The sequence below is a fragment of the Pan troglodytes genome, chromosome 9, assembly GCF_028858775.2.
Source record: "Pan troglodytes isolate AG18354 chromosome 9, NHGRI_mPanTro3-v2.0_pri, whole genome shotgun sequence".
NCBI lineage: Eukaryota > Metazoa > Chordata > Mammalia > Primates > Hominidae > Pan > Pan troglodytes.
In genome coordinates, this window is record NC_072407.2 from 18871658 (window position 1) to 18889965 (window position 18308).

General features: G+C 35.9%; 1 protein-coding gene across 5 annotated transcripts in view; it reads left to right on the forward strand.

Moving 5' to 3' along the window:
* The window catches only part of PDE3B (phosphodiesterase 3B), a 221207-nt gene that overhangs the window by 132510 nt on the left and 70389 nt on the right, over nt 1-18308 (forward strand). For 4 of the 5 annotated variants that reach the window (XM_016920438.4, XM_016920439.4, XM_016920440.4 and 1 more), the window contains 2 exons: nt 7551-7799; nt 10206-10342. In XM_016920438.4, coding sequence (XP_016775927.4) covers nt 7551-7799; nt 10206-10342 — 386 coding nt within the window. The remainder of the gene's footprint in view (nt 1-7550; nt 7800-10205; nt 10343-18308) is intronic. The other variant, XM_009459986.5, reaches the window with a different exon arrangement.

Here is an 18308-nt window from a genome sequence, read left to right on the forward strand (position 1 = left end):
ATGTTCGAACCCATTGCAAAGAAGCCAAAAACCTTGAAAAAAGATTAGATGAATGGCTAACTAAAATAAACAGTGTAGAGAAGACTTTAAATGACCTGTTGGAGCTGAACACCATGGCATGAGAACTGCATGACACATGCACAAGCTTCAGTAGCTGATTCAATCAAGTAGAAGAAAGGGTGTCAGTGATTGACGATCAGATGAATGAAATGAAGCGAGAAGAGAAGTTTAGAGAAAAAAGAAAGAAATGAGCAAAGCCTCCAAGAAATATGGGACTACGTGAAAAGACCAAATCTACGTCTGATGGGTGTACCTGAAAGTGACGGGGAGAATGGAACCAAGTTGGAAAACACTCTGCAGGTTATTATCCAGGAGAACTTCCCCAACCTAGCAAGGAAGGCCAACATTCAAATTCAGGAAATACAGAGAACACCACAAAGATACTCCTCGAGAAGAGCAACTCCAAAACACATAATTGTCAGATTCACCAAAGTTGAAATAAAGGAAAAAATGTTAAGGGCAGCCAGAGAGAAAGGTCGGGTTACCCACAAAGGGAAGCCCATCAGACTAACAGCGGATGTCTCGGCAGAAACTCTACAAGCCAGGAGAGAGTGGGGTCCAATATTCAATACTCTTCAACAAAAGAATTTTCAACCCAGAATTTCATATCCATCCCAACTAAGCTTCATAAGTGAAGGAGAAATAAAATCCTTTACAGACAAGCAAATGCTGAGAGATTTTGTCACCACCAGGCCTGCCTTACAAGAGCTCCTGAAGGAAGCACTAAACATGGAAAGGAACAACCAGTACCAGCCACTGCAAAAACATGCCAAATTGTAAAGACCATCGATGCTAGGAAGAAACTGCATCAAGTAACAAGCAAAATAACCAGCTAACATCATAATGACAGGATCAAATTCACACATAACAATATTAACCTTAAATGTAAATGGGTTAAATGCTCCAATTAAAAGACACAGACTGGCAAATTGGATAAAGAGTAAAGACCCATCAGTGTGCTGTATTCAGGAGACCCATCTCACATGCAGAGACACATAGGCTCAAAATAAAGGGATGGAGGAAGATCTACCAAGCAAATGGAAAAAAAAAAAAAAGCAGGGGTTGCAATCCTAGTCTCTCATAAAACAGATTTTAAACCAACAAAGATCAGAAGAGACAAGGCCATTACATAATGGTAAAGGGATCAATTCAACAAGAAGAGCTAACTATCCTAAATATATATGCACCCAATATAGGAGCACCCAGATTCATAAAGCAAGTCCTTAGAGACCTACAAAGAGACTTAGACTCCCACACAATAATAATGGGAGACTTTAACACCCCACTGTCAACATTAGACAGATCAATGAGACAGAAAGTTCACAAGGATATCCAAGAATTTAACTCAGCTCTGCACCAAGCGAACCTAATAGACATCTATAGAACTCTCCACCCCAAGTCAACAGAATATACATTCTTCTCAGCACCACATTGCACTTATTCCAAAATTGACCACATACTTGGAAGTAAAGCACTCCTCAGCAAATGTAAAAGAACAGAAATTATAACAAACTGTCTCTCAGACCACAGTGCAGTCAAACTGGAACTCAGGATTAAGAAACTCACTAAAAACCACTCAAGTACATGGAAACTGAACAACCTGCTCCTGAGTGACTAATGGGTAAATAGCAAAATGAAGGCAGAAATAAAGATGTTCTGTGAAACCAACGAGAACAAAGACACAACATACCAGAATCTCTGGGACACATTTAAAGTAGTGTGTAGAGGGAAATTTATAGCACTAAATGCTCACAAGAGAAAGCAGGAAAGATCTAAAATTGACACCCTAATATCACAATTAAAAGAGCAAGAGAAGCAAGAGCAAACACATTCAAAAGCTAGCAGAAGGCAAGAAATAACTAAGATCAGAGCAGAACTGAAGGAGATAGAGACACAAAAAACCCTTCAAAAAATCAATGAATCCAGGAGCTGGTTTTCTGAGAAGATCAACAAAATTGATAGACTGCTAGCAAGACTAATAAAGAAGAAAAGAGAAGAATCAAATAGACGTAATAAAAAATGATAAAGGGGATATCACCACCAATCCTACAGAGATACAAACTACCATCTGAGAATACTGTAAACACCTCTAAGCAAATAAACTAGAAAATCTAGAAGAAATGGATAAATTCCTCGACACAAACACCCTCCCAAGACTAAACCAGGAAGAAGTTGAATTTCTGAATAGACTAATAACAGGCCATGAAATTGAGGCAATAATTAAGAGCCTACCAACCAAAAAAAGTCCAGGACCAGACGGAGTCACAGCTGAATTCTACCAGAGGTACAAAGAGGAGCTGGTACCATTCCTTCTGAAACTATTCCAATCAATAGAAAAAGAGGGAATCCTCCGTAACTGATTTTATGAGGCCAGCATCATCCTGATACCAAAGCCTGCCAGAGACACAACAAAAAATAATTTTAGACCAGTATCCCTGATGAACATCGATGCAAAAATGCTGAATAAAATACTGGCAAACCGAATCCAGCAGCACATCAAAAAGCTTATCCACCATGATCAAGTGCGCATCATCCCTGGGATGCAAGGCTGGTTCAACATACGCAAATCAATAAATGTAATCCATGATATAAAGAGAACCAAAGACAAAAACCACATGATTATCTCAATAGATGCACAAAAGGCCTTTGACAAAATTCAGCAGCCCTTCATGCTAAAAACTCTCAATAAATTAGGTATTGATGGGATGTATCTCAAAATAATAAGAGCTATTTATGACAAACCCACAGCCAATATCATACTGAATGGGCAAAAACTGGAAGCATTCCCTTTGAAAAACAGCACAAAACAGGGATGCCTCTCTCTCACCACTCCTATTCAACATAGTGTTGGAAGTTCTGGTCAGGGCAGTCAGGCAGGAGAAAGAAATAAAGGGTATTCAGTTAGGAAAAGAGGAAGTCAAATTGTCCCTGTTTGCAGATGACATGATTGTATATCTAGAAAACCCCATCATGTCAGCCCCAAATCTCCTTAAGCTGATAAGCAACTTCAGCAAAGTCTCAGGATACAAAAGCAATGTGGAGAAATCACAAGCATTCTTATACATCACTAACAGACAAACAGCCAAATCATGAGTGAACTCCCATTCACGATTGCTTCAAAGAGAATAAAATACCTAGGAATCCAACTTACAAGGGATGTGAAGGACCTCTTCAAGGAGAACTACAAACCACTGCTCAACGAAGTAAAAGAGGACACAAACAAATGACAGTACTGCCCAAGGTCATTTATAGATTCAATGCCATCCCCAACAAGCTAGCATTGACTTTCTTCACAGAATTGGAAAAAACTCCTTGAAAGTTCATGTGGAACCAAAAAAGAGCCCACATTGCCAAGACAATCCTAAGCCAAAAGAACAAAGCTGGAGGCATCATGCTATCTGACTTCAAACTACACTGCAAGCCTACAGTAACCAAAACAGCATGGTACTGGTACCAAAACAGAGATATAGACCAATGGAACAGAACAGAGTCCTCAGAAATAGTACCACACATCCACAACCATCCAGTCTTTGACAAACCTGATAAAAACAAGAAATGGGGAAAGGATTGCCTATTTAATAAATGGTATTGAGAAAACTGGCTAGCCATATGTAGAAAGCTTTAACTGGATCCCTTCCTTACACCTTATACAAAAATTAATTCAAGATGGATTAAAGACTTAAACGTTAGACCTAAAACCATAAAAACCCTAGAAGAAAACCTAGGCAATACCATTCAAGATATAGGCATGGGCAAGCACTGCATGGCTAAAACACCAAAAGCAATGGCAACAAAAGCCAAAGTTGACAAATGGGATCTAATTAAACTAAAGAGCTTCTGTATAGCAAAAGAAACTACCATCAGAATGAACAGGCAACCTACAGAATGGGAGAAAATTTTTGCACTCTATCCATCTGACAAAGGGCTAATATCCAGAATCTACAAAGAACTTAAACAAATTTACAAGAAAAAAATCAAACAACCCCAACAAAAAGTGAGCAAAGGATATGAACAGACACTTCTCGAAAGAAGACATTTATGCAGCCAACAGACACTTGAATGCTCATCATCACTGGCCATCAGAGAAATGCAAATCAAAACCACAATGAGATACCATCTCACACCAGTTAGAATGGTGATCATTAAAAAGTCAGGGAACAACAGGTGCTGGAGAGGATGTAGAGAAATAGGAACACTTTTACACTGTTGGTGGGACTGTAAACTAGTTCAACCATTGTGGAAGACAGTATGGCTATTGCTGAAGGATCTGGAGCTAGAAATACCATTTGACCCAGCCATCCCATTACTGGGTATATACCCAAAGGATGATAAATCATGCTGCTATAAAGACACATGCACATGTATGTTTATTGCGGCACTATTCACAATAGTGAAGACTTGGAACTAACCCAGATGTCCATCAGTGATAGACTGGATTAAGAAAAAGTGGTACATATACACCATGAAATACTATGCAGCCATAAAAAAGGATGAGTTCATGTCCTTTGTAGGGACATGGATGAAGCTGGAAACCATCATTCTGAGCAAGCTATCGCAAGGACAAAAAACCAAACACTGCATGTTCTCACTCATAGGTGGGAATTGGATAGTGAGAACACTTGGACACAGGAAGGGGAACATCACACACCGGGGCTTGTAGTGGGGTGGGGGAGTTGGGAGGGATAGCTAGCGTTGGGAGATATACCTGATGTAAATGAGGAGTTGATGGGTGCAGCACACCAGCATGGCACATGTATACACGTGTAACAAACCTGCACATTGTGCACATGTACCCTAGAACACAAAATATAATAATAAAAAAAAAAGAATGAAGGGGAAAACATTGTGAAATGAAGGAAAACAAAAGAATCTGTCAGTAAGAGACTTACCTTGCAAGAAAGACAAAAGGAGGTTCTTTAAACCAGGCGTCACCAACCAGTACTGGTCTGTGGCCTGTTAGGAACTGGGCCACATAGCCGGAGATGAGCAGTGGGCAGATGAGCATTACCACCTGAGCTCTGCCTCTTGTCAGATCAGCCACCACATTAGATTCTCATAGGAGCACAAATCCTATGGTGAACTGCACATGCAAGGGATTTGGGGTTGTACGCTACTTATGAGAATCTAAGGCCTGATGATCTGTGGTGAACAGTTTCATTCTGAAACCATCTCCTTGCACCCCTACCCAGCCTGTGGAAAAATTGTCTTCCACGAAACCTGTCCCTGATGCCAAAAAGGTTAGGGAACCCCTGCTTTAAACAGAAAGGAAATTATAAAAGAAGGACTCTTGAAGTAACAGGAAGGAAGAAAGAACAATGAAACAAGAAGAAATAGTGGGAGAATGCAATAGACTATCCTTCTTGTGAGTTTCATGAATCATATTTGATGATTGCAACAAAAATTATAACATCATCTGATACTCAAGACAAGACAATTATACTTAAAAGTAAGCAAGGTAGAGACCTAACTCGTAGTAAGGTTTTCACACTTCACTCAAAGTGGTAAAATGTTGATACCAGTAGACTGTGATAAGTCACATATGTACATTGTATTGCCAAGGGCAACCGCTAAGAAAACTTTATATAGTAATACACTCAGAAACTCTATAAATTAATCAAGATGGAATCATAAAAATATTCTAATAACCCCAGAAAAGCAAGAAAAAACAGAGGAACAAGGAACAGAAGAAACAAACACAAAACAAATAATAAAACAGCAAACTTATGGCCTGACATAAGTATTTACCTTAAAAGGATACAATATGAAGAAAAGGAAAAATTGACCATGAAAAACAGATTTGTCTATGAAAATGATTTTTTTTTACATGAGGTATTCCTGTTGTCATTGGAGATATTTATGAGTAGATTCTAATTACCTTGTATTGTTAAAGTGAAAGTCACACTGTACTCTCAGTAAATTTGTGATTTGTTCTTTCCTAATTTCAACAGTTTTTAAACAGTATTGAGGAAAGGTTACTTGCAAACAAAAATTGTTTTTGTGTGTGTTCCGTTTGAATATGCAAATATTATAAGGAACATTTAGAATCACAATAATCAGAGAATTCAGGTTAAAACAGCAATTAGAGGTTTTTTTGCCTATCAGGGATTAATTAAATTCATAGTTGCTAATTGTAATGGGATATGGAAAAATAGGTGCTGTTATATACAATTAGAAGTGTAGATTTGATCAACATATTCTAAGGCAGTTTTAGAGGAATGACCTTATTTTAACATGTTAATTTGCATTCAGCAATTCAGATTATGGGAAGCTGTGTATAGGAAATATGCTTAATTGTTCACAGTAACATATATAGACAGGTGTTTATTTTAGTGGTATTTGCAGGGGAGAAAGGCTAGAAATAGTTGGGCTATGCCCTGGTATCAGGAAATGTTTTAAAGTGAAAACTAATACATATTAACACTTCATAAGAAAAAAAAATTCCGCAAAGAGCAGACATTATTTAGCTAGCTTGGTGTAATGTTCATAATATTTCTCAGTTCCAAAATGTATTGGGGATACTTTAATAAACAGTTTTGTTGTGAACTCATTAATTTGAATAATTATTAATTGCAAACATACCCAAATGTAAGTTCAAGGTACAACAACAACAACAAAAAACAAAAGTAACATTTAATTTACTGTTCTGATTACTAGTCCATTTATTTCTGTGGGTAATCGAGTTGAACATCATATGTATGTTTTTTCAAAGAGTAAAAATCATCTCATGTTTACATCGGTGACATATTTCTTCTAAATTAAAAAATTTTTTTCTACCAAGTTTTTAAGGCCTTGCCTGATGCTACCCTGTCTGTGAGGTTTTTGTTAATTATTCATCTTTAAGTTATCGCTATCTCTTTTGAACTATAACATATTTTTCTATATTTTTATCTCATCATTTTCCATAATATTAATAGTAATAATACTTTTTTGTGCTTTAAATCATACATTATACACTGCTTTATTTGCTTTACATATATTATCAGATTTCTCATATTAGCCCATAGTAAGGTAGACATTACTATCCTGATTTTACATTGAAGACACTAAAATATTCAGAGGTTAAGTAAATTACTCAAGGTCACACAGGTAAGATTAAAGTTTAGGTTTCAAATTCAGGTATGTTTGCTACAAAACCTTGTCACTGTGTTAGACTGCCTCTAAAATGAGTAAGGTAAATGAAATAAATGGTTTGTATGTTTAAAAGAAATTTTGTTATAAAGGAAAGGAAATAATCAAATGAAATGTTCAAATTACAGACTTTAAAGTAAATACAGATTTAGTTTTATACTAGTCATAAGGTAATTCAGTGTTAGTAGTTAATACCATTAAATATAATGTGATAATCAGCTAGCGAAAAAGAAAAAAATTAAAGTTCACGGTTATTTGCTACATATATATATATATATAAATTTTAAGTTAGAATTATACCATTTGTTATATCATTTATGCCATGTACAAATGAATGAAAATTTCACTTTTTTTCTTTCTAGAATTCTGGAGGTGGAAATGGAGTTGATCTTTCAGTGCTAAATGAGGCTCGCAATATGGTGTCAGATCTTCTGACTGATCCAAGCCTTCCACCACAAGTCATTTCCTCTCTACGGAGTATTAGTAGCTTAATGGGTGCTTTCTCAGGTTCCTGTAGGCCAAAGATTAATCCTCTCACACCATTTCCTGGATTTTACCCCTGCTCTGAAATAGAGGACCCAGCTGAGAAAGGGGATAGAAAACTTAACAAGGTCGAAATACAGTAATCATCTAACCCTATTTATCAAATTTAATGATATTTTCAAATTAACTGCTCCTTTAAATTCTATATAAAATACAATTTTCGTTTCAAGGACCAGACATAATATTGAGCTGCTTGGGATGTTAGAGGCAATTATAAGCTCAAATAATTATAGTTGAGTATTCAGTTTTTATTTTAAATACATTGCTGTGATTAGCAGTTATAACAACTATGTATTATTATTCTTGTTAAGAAGTAGAGAACAGCAAGCAAATTTTGTTCCAGGCTTGTACAACAAACTAGTAGTCAGATCATGTTATTGCTCTATTTTATTCTTTAGAATCTAGGAATTGTTCTTGTTGAGCCAAGAAGAAATGGTCATTATCATATTCATTTTATGAATTACATAGAATTATTTTAAAATGATTTTTAAGTTTTTTGAACCCTGTTTTCCCCCTTTTACACCTACTGAAGATTACTGTAGCCCAGTAGGCATTGATTTTTATATCATTAGAATAGAGGATTAATTTCTCTTTAAAATATAAATATTTCAAAATAGGATTTTCTTTAGAAAATAATAAATACTGTTCTAAATGGGTATGCATTATCCTTGTTCAGAGTGCTTTTACTTGTTTTATTTGACTATTATCAGTATCTTTGCCAATAGCTAAAATCATAAAACTTTAAAACTAGAAACATTGTAGAAATTATTTTACTCAACCACTTTATTCCAGATAAGGAAACTAACCAAGAGAAGACAAAATTTATTTCAGTTAATTTTGTCAATTGTAATAATGCTTATAGAACTTAGAAACAGGTAAATATAGTTTTTGTAGGGATTTTGATCATCAGTTAATTTTATCAGTTGTCAGCATTAGGGTTTAGAAATGTTGAAAAGTTAAACCCAATTAGAGGAAAAGGATTTCAGAAGTATTGATCACAATCTGGAACATTGTTATGTGATACTTTTATTTTTTTAAAGTTTATGCAGTAGCACCTACATTAGTCAAAACCCAATTAATTAGTACTTAGTTACATGACTTCCTTTTTAGCACTCTATCTTATAAGAAAGAGGTTAATCACAAGCATTCAGAGGGCATAGCAATAAACCATAAATAAAATAACTCTAATGTATTCTTGAGTTAGTTTTCACTCTATATGTTACTCTTTCTTTGCATTTTCTGTTGATATTTGATACTCAGGATAGTAATTTTTAAAAATAGTAATTCTTAAAATTTTTAATCAGAAATCATATTGATATCAGTATTTAGTGTGTAGAAAAGTGTACTGGTACATTTTAGGAACATTTTAAACATAATATTAATTAAACAGGATGCCTAAATGCCTCATTTCCTGAGCATTGTAGTTAATCAAGGTTATTTTGGGTTCTGGAATCTACTGATAGAGTAAGTCATATAAGAACCAGGAAGTAACCCTTATTCCTTTTCTTTGTGTTCTTTAAACTCGTTATTAGAACTCTATATCGAATTTGTCTCTCCTTTTGGAAAAGCATATAAAAAGCCTGTTGTTACTTCAGAAAAGGGCAAAGGCATTTATTGAACAAACAATAGGCAAAAGGGAAAAGGAACAGACAATATAACTATCTTATACACATTAAGAACAAAGAAAGATCATATGAACCTAAATGACAGTCAACAAGGATATTAACATAAAGGACTTTTTCACTGCAGGTCTAATTAACTATTAACCTTTACAAAATCAGTGTCCTTGGGAAAACTGAAATATAAGACAGATACTTACCTCTGAGATTGCTGCAGTGTCTGCTGATAGAGGAAATTCATAAGAAGCAGAAACTATTATGTAAATCTCAGTAAAACACTTATTTATAATGGTCAAAAATGGAATATTGGTAATTGAACATTTGGGTTAGTTGAGAATATTTTTTAAAATTAGGGCAAAATATTAATGCTAAAGGTGTTCTGTATTTAACTCAGTCATTTATTCAAACTCAGAATCCTGCAGTTTCTCCTGATTAACAACTAAGTAAATTCTATAGCACTGTACTGAAAATATAAAAAATTTAGAATATAGGGCTGATCATCCCTGATCCTAAGATTGTCCTCTGAAGTTGATTTTCAGGGTAAATCTTTCATATCCACTTTTTAAATTGCCGATTGTTTCTTATGAAACAAGTAGTAAAATGTACAAAAGAAAAAGAATCTAGCTTAAATTATAGAGTTCAGACATATTTTTTAGTAGGAGGAAGAGGAATAGAATAACAAAATAGTGTGAAATTTGGAGTAAATTGACAGATTTTTCAGAATAAAATGTTTCTTTTTTCTCTGTACATGTTAAAAATATACTTTGTATTGATACTTTCATGTGCCATCACTAATATTAAATATATAGCATATTAAAGAGTGACATTTTAAACCATTGTTAAATTATTCAACAGGGACTAAATAGGAATAGTTTGCCAACTCCACAGCTGAGGAGAAGCTCAGGAACTTCAGGATTGCTACCTGTTGAACAGTCTTCAAGGTGGGATCGTAATAATGGCAAAAGGCCTCATCAAGAATTTGGCATTTCAAGGTAAAATCTGCAGAGCCTTTTAAGAAACTTGAATCAAATGCGTCTACTTTGTTTCTGTCAATAATGTTTCAAATAGTTCTGGAAGCAGAAAGGAATGGTTGAAGTATTTTAGGTATAGGACAACATGTGTAGTAATAATATGGTAAAATAGAGAAACTGATTATTAAAAAGAAGCTAATGTGTCTTGTCCTAAAACTTTGATAGGCTGGGTACAAAATGTGCTGGATCCCTGAGAACATGAGATAGTTTAGGGAAATCAGGATCAACTCAGGATTGGATGCTGGGGAAGTTTTTAAATCGATAGAAGTGGCCATTACAGGGTTAGCCACCAATCCAGTGAATAGTATCCAAAGGTAGGTCTGCAGAATTACTGACTTCTGAAAAGAGGAGCACGTTTCCAAGGCTCATCACAATTGTTAGGTTTAAGGTAACCAGACTTTCAAATCCTGTGCCTGCTGGAGGTTGAGACCACTAATATATTCTATATTCTGTTGAGGATTTACTTGGGGGAACTGAACAATGCTAATCTTATAAATGAAAGGCATCAGTAACTTTAAGTAAATGAGGCTGGGAAAATGCAGGAGCTGAAATCTCCCGAATGTAAATATATACATTTACCCTGATAACAAAGGATTTAATAATACAGTACTTTGTCTTTTGAAAGCCAGGAAGGATACTGATCCTTGTGTGAGTTTGTCATAAGTTTTTTCTTTACTCAGTTTTCTAATTATGTTAATATAATATTGGAATTGGCACAAATTCTGTGTTAACCACTTTCTGGTATTACTGAGCATGTTTTATACTTTTGAGCTGTATAGTTTCACATTTGAAACAGTAGATGGCAGGATTGGATCATAGCTATTTGTTAAAATTTATGTTAACAGATAATTAGGTGATTATAATTTTCTAGATTCTTAGGTGGTTTATTAATTTGAATCTTGTATAATATATTCAAGCAGGTGAACTCCTTTTTTGTAAAAGAAAAATTGAATGAAGTGATGTCTAAAACAGGAATGGATTGAAGTATGAAGAGTACTGTACAGGAAAATGAGCATTGGTCCAAAATTTGCCATGGCCTGAACATCATAGTCTTTTTTTTTTTTTTGTAAAGGAAGCAGGATATAGGGAAGTGAATGATGTTAGGAACAGAAAATGTGACAGTATTTCTTAACTATGGGTGGCATTATCTTGAGAATATAGTTGGGTTTTAAAAGGAATGATAAAAATATTTTATATTTTAACCTTTCATACTGATGTAACAGCAATGCATTTGCAGTTAAAGAAATATTTGATAAATTGAGTTAAGGTCATTTTTATCCTGCTGCCTCAGATAATTGATTACAATAGAAACATAGTTCAGAGAAAACTAATCTTTAACTCTGAAAAGTGTTTATTATATAAAGCTAAATGTAGGTAGATTCTATGTAGTGACTTAACTCATTAAAACGAAATTTATGCCTCATAAAATATTTAGAAATTTGGAGAATAAATTAATTGGTGGTATTATGTATGTCTATTTTAAAGAGACCAGGCTAGATGTATCTTTTCTAGTTTGCAGAAGCTGGAGCCTCTTGGTAATAAATGTCTATGTGTACTTTGCACATAGGTGGGTTACGATGGGAATATATGAAACATTTACAACCACTATTCCTTTTCAGATTCAAATCTCTGGATCAGTGCTGTCTAATAGAAATTTTTGCAATGATGGAAATAGTTTATATCTGCACTGTCTAATATGGTACTCCCTAGCTACATGTGACTGTTAATCATTTGAAATGTGTCTAGCATGACTAAGGAACTGAAATTTAAATGTGATTTAATTCTTATTAATTTCATTCAGATATAAAGAGCCATATGTGACTGTTTTGTAGATATATGTGACATCCATATTAGTGCAGCTCTAGATCTTTAATGCGTAGTGATGTTTTGTTCAGGAATCTTTAGACTTTAGTAGCACAAAACTCATAGACTTATGACTCTGAAATCATCTTGACTTTATATTATAGTACTCCAGAATCGAGATCTCATATCCTTGATTTTGAGTCTTGAGCTTTGGATTCTGATCACAGTTTGCCTGACTGATTTCAACATGATTCCAGTGTTGAACCTCTCATTTCCTGAGCCTATGCCTGATACCAGGTTTCTCATCATTCCAGCTGCTTTTTTGTCTGTTACTATTGTTCTGCCCTTATTTCCCGGCACAATGCTGCTATCCTCTAGTGGAGTGGTTGCTTACAAAATTGATTTACTTAGAGACTTGGTGTTATCTTTGCATCCTGTTACCTTATTCTACAGATAACAGTTGTCAGATATCTGCCTGCATTATCTTTTACTCTCTATTCCTTCTTCTCCTTTATCACTGTGCCTATAGTATTTTATGCTTTCATTACTACTTACTTGGGCTATTGAATTAGCCTCTTAATTCCAGTTTCCAGTATCCTTCTTGACTTTATTAATCTTCCACCTTACACTAGAAATCTTCCTTAAATAAAACTGTGATTGCAGTTGTCCCTGGTTATCCCTGGGGGATTGGTTCCAGGCCCCTCCCTTTCCCATGGGTACAAAAATCCATGGATGCTTGAGTCCTTTATATAAAATGGTGTAGTATTTACATATTCTCTCTACACATCCTTTCATATACTTTAAATCACCTCCAGATTATTTATAATACCTAAGGCAATGTAAATGCTATGTAAAGAGTTGTTATACTCTATTTTTTATTTGTACTTTTTATTACTGTGGTTTTTTTCCTTGAATATTTTTGATTTGGGGTTGGTTAAATCTGTGGATGTAGAAACCTCACATACAGAGAGCTGACTATATATAGTTTGTCTAGTCACTGCATTTTTGGACTCTTTACCAGTCCTATAGAATAACGCCCAAATTCCTAGTGTAGAATGTGAAACCCAATTATTACCTCATGACAGAGCTGCAGCCCTTACTTGGAAAAAGTAAATGAACTAACACAGATAAGCAGTCTTTCAAATAATGAGAATAGAAAAATGATATGGAAAGCTTTCTAGGTAAAAACAGTAGGCATGTAACTTGTTTAAGACTCTTCCTTGATGTTTTCTGGTAATTTTGTTCTTGGTTTAACACCATTTGAAAATTAAGCTAAATTATGTTTCAAAATAATTAAAATACAAACAATGAAATATATAAAAGGTATTTGGATAAAAAGTAATACCCTATTTGTGTAAAGAATAATACAGGATTTAATTTTGCTTTTATTCATGCTTTGCCTAGAGAAAAAAGTTAAGTATTATAACCCTGGGAGCTATGATAAAAATAATCAGAAGAAAGAAAACCACAGGGAAGAAGAGTTAGTCCCCCATTGAACAGCGACCCTGTTCTTATTGTTAAGAGTTTATTATTGTTCATCTGTTAGAGGACTTGAGATTTTACTAATTAAGGAGGCCATTCCTTTACAACACCAAAATATGTTTCCAACATCACCTTCCTCTGGTCTTCTGAAATTCTAGTCAAGCTGAACTATTTGATCTTCTCTGTGTCCATCTGTGCACCCTTTTAATTTAAAAAGCAATTTAACTGGAATAGATCTCAACTTCAGTTCTGTATATCCTTAGTTGGGCTCATAAATCACCTTATAAGGATAACACCTGGAGGTCCTTCTCCCTTCTCCAAGGAGAAGTACTCTTTTCTTCCTCTGAATTTCCATAACACGTTCTCTTACGGCGCTTTTCACATTTTACTTTATGTCAGCCATTACTACTCCTCTAAAGCCTGTTTAATTTCTATAAAGAGTTCGAGATTGCATTAAAATGAATCTTTGAAGACAAATGGCTGCTTAACAAGTGTCCTGCAGAGGTATGGTATCCATATGAGATTATGACCCTTAATCTTGCCTTCTGCTTAAGTTTCAGATCTGGGATGAGATTTCTGTGGTCAGAAAGTTCCAGGAAAGGTTGTTTTCTGGATTTGCTGATGATTAAATTACCCATCTCTGAGTTCTAGTTTTAGCACAGGTTGAATATCCCTTATCTGAAAGTCTTGGGACCAGAAGTGTTTCAGATTTCAGGTTTTGGAATATTTGCCTATGCATAATGTTGTATCTTGGGGATACAACCCAATATTCATTTATATTTCATATACACATAGCCTGAAGGTAATTTTATATAATATTTTAAATAATTTTATGCGTGAAACAAAGTTTTGACTATATTTTAACTGTGACCCATCTCGTGGTCAAGTGTGGAATTTTCCATTTGCAGAGTCATGTTTATACTCAAGAAATTTTGAATTTTGGAGCATTTTGGATTTGGGATGCTCAACCTATACTTAGAGTTAAAAGAAGACTGAACTGCTATTTTTGAACTGAGTGATGGGACCCAGCCTTCTCTGAGGTCAAACAGCATATATTCAGGGCTCACAGGTCACTCTTTTTGAACAGGTTTTCCCTGGGGAAAAAAATAGGCAAGTTGTGTTCAATTACCCTGTGGGCTATCAATTATAGTTACCTCCTACACTAAAGAGACTTGCTTTTAAACCCATGAGTCACCATTTATCTTCACCGCTGCTGTGTAATCAAATCTAATAACTCGTTGCCTGGCAATAGTATGTATGCTAAATTCTGTGCCTTATAATTTATCAGAGACTTACACCAAGGTTATATTAGCAAACTTGACCCTATTTGAACCCCAGCAATTCAAGAGGGCTAATTGTGTCATCCTACTCAGCTTCTTAAGAGAATAACTCTGTAAATTTAGACATCTACAGTTATCAAGTTTATACAACTGCATTGAAACTGAGTTGGTACAGACCTTGTTAAGGTAATTTGTATTGACTGTCTAGAAGTCAGCTCTTAAAATATAGCTTAGCTCAGGGACCATAACTTTTGACGTCTCTTGTTCGTTTGCTTTTGACAACTCATTCCCAAGTGAGTAGAAAAAGAAAAACAAACTCAATTTCTTCCACCATACTCTGACAGCACATTTCTGATACCAGATGTGTGGGTATTTCTCCCCACCAGCAAGCAAGTGAGCAAGCAAGCAGGCAAGCAAGCAATTCTGTAGTAGACATAAGCTAGGTGTCCTATAATTCAATTATTTCTTTTTCTTTTCTTTTTTTTTTTTTTTTTTTGAGACAGAGTCTCACTCTGTTGCCCAGGCTGGAGTGCAGTGGCACGATCTCTGCCCACTGCAATCTCTGCCTCCTGGGATCAAGCAATTCTTCCTCAACCTCCTGAGTAGTTGGGACTACAGGCACATGCCACCACACCCAGCTAATTTTTGTATTTTTAGTAGAGACGGGGTTTCACCATGTTGGCCAGGCTGGTCTCAAACTCCTGACCTCAGGTGATCTGCTTGCCTCGGCCTCCCAAAGTGCTGGGATTACAGGCATGAGACACCATGCCCAGCCTAATTCCATTATTTCTGACACCATCTACCTGGAGATAGCGTCAGATCATACTGGTTAAGGACTCAGTCCCACAAGACTGATCTCCACTTCTGATGCCAATAGCAAGCCTCAGGTTATTTTGCCTGTGCTTCTGACCAACCAGCTGTAAATCAGGATTCCCACAGCCCCCTCCCTGGGTTCAGGTAATTTGCTAGAGCAGCTCACAGAACTCAAGGAAGCATGTTTACTGGCTTATTACAAAGAATATTTTAAAGGATACAAATCAACAGCCAGATGAGGAGATACAAAGGACAGGTCTGGAAGGGGCCTGAGTACAGAAGCTTCTGCCCCTGTGGAGTTGGAGTATACCACCTTCCTTGCTTGTGGACATGTTCTTGTTCACTTTCCTGGAAGCCCCCACGTGTTTGGCTATTCACAAGCTCCTCAGACCCAGTCCTTTCTGGATTTTTATAGGAGCTTCATTTTATAGGCATGATTGAGTAAATCATTGGCCATTGGTGAGCAATTTAAGCTTTAGTCCCTCTCCTCTCTCTGGAGGTTGGGGAGTGGGGCTGAAAACCCCCATCATCTAATCCTGTCTTGGTCTTTCAAGTGACTAGCCTGAGCTGCCAGCCGTCAGTCAACTCATTAGCATACAAAAAGACACTTTGGAGATCCTCAGGAGTTTAGGAGTTGTATGCTAGGAAACAGGGACTGGACTAAAACCAAATATGTATTTCACAATATCACACCAAGTCTGACTTTAATCACCGTCCTGCCAACTATTAGTAGTCATTGGAACTACTCGTCTGCTTGTCTTCTGCTTTCTTCGTATTGATTTATGTAATTTCATTGAGGTGTGTATTTATCTGGTGCTGGGCCAGGGAGGACATGATGGGAAGATTCGGGAACTAATCTGAGAACCTATCATTTGACCTGTAACTCTTAATTCTAAATAGATAAATGAATGTATGATATACTGAAATTATTGAGAGACCCTGGATCAAGGTAGAAGACAGTGGAGCAGTGCTGTGGTGCCATTCTGAAAGGAGAAATCTCTCTTTGTCTTGACTATTAATCATAGAATCAGGAAGTGGACTTTGGTAGAATACACAGATTTTTCTCTTTTTTTGTTTTCTTTCTTTTTTATTTTAAACTAGAAGCTTTTAGAGTGTGTTTGTATGCTGTGAATGATATGGACAAGAAGAATATGAGATTTAATTTTGTTTGCATGTCTAAGTGTTTGAAAGCTCAATTCATTATCTTATTATTATTATTATTATCATTATACTTTAAGTTCTGGGGTACATGTGCAGAATGTGCAGTTTTGTTACATAGGTATACACGTGCCATGGTGGTTCACTGCACCCATCAACCCGTCACCTACATTAGATGTTTCTCCTAATGCTATCCCTCCTCTAGTCCCCCACCCCCCGACAGGCCCTGGTGTGTGATGTTCCCCTCCCTTTGTCCATGTGTTCTCATTGTTCAACTCCCACTTATGAGTGAGAACATGTGGTGTTTGGTTTTCTGTTCTTGTGATAGTTTGCTGAGAATGATGGTTTCCAGCTTCATCCACGTCCCTGCAAAGGATATGAACTCTTCCTTTTTTATGGCTGCGTAGTATTCTGTGGTGTGTATGTGCCACATTTTCTTTATCCAGTCTATCATTGATGGACACTTCGGTTGGTTCCAAGTCATTGCTATTGTGAATAGCAATAAATATACATGTGCATGTGTTTTTATAATAGAATGCTTCATAATCCTTTGGGTGTATACCCAGTAATGGGATTGCTGAGTCAAATGGTATTTCTTGTCCTAGATCCTTGAAGAATTGCCACACTGTCTTCCACAGTGGTTGAACTAATTTACACTCCCACCAACAGTGTAAAAGTATTCTTATTTCTCCACATCCTCTGCAGCATCTGTTGTTTCCTGACTTTTTAATGATCGCCATTCTAACTGGCATGAGATGGTATCTCATTGTGGTTTTGATTTGCATTTCTGTAAGGACCAGTGATAATGAGCATTTTTCATATGTTTGTTGGCTGCATAAATGTCTTCTTTTGAGAAGTGTCTGTTCATATCCTTTGCCCACTTTTTGATGGGGTTGTATTTTTCTTGTAAATTTGTTTAAGTTCTTTGTAGATTCTGGATATTAGTCCTTTGTCAGATGGATAGAGTGTAAAAATTTTCTCCTATTCTGTAGCTTGCCTGTTCACTCTGATGGATGGTAGTTTCTTTTGCTGTGCAGAAGCTCTTTAATTAGATCGCATTGGTCAATGTTGCCTTTTGTTGCCATTGCTTTTGGTGTTTTAGACATGAAGTCTTTGCCCATGCCTGTGTCCTGAATGGTATTGCCTAGGTTTTCTTGTAAGATTTTTGTGGTTTTAGGTCTTACGTTTAAGTCTTTAATCCATCTTCAGTTAATTTTTGTATAAGGTGTAAGAAAGGGGTCCAGTTTCAGTTTTCTGCATATGGCTAGCCAGTTTTCCCAACACCATTTATTAAATAGGGAATCCTTTCCCCATTGCTTGTTGTGTCAGGTTTGTCAAAGATCAGATGGTTGTAGATGTGTGGTGTTATTTCTGAGGCCTCTGTTCTATTC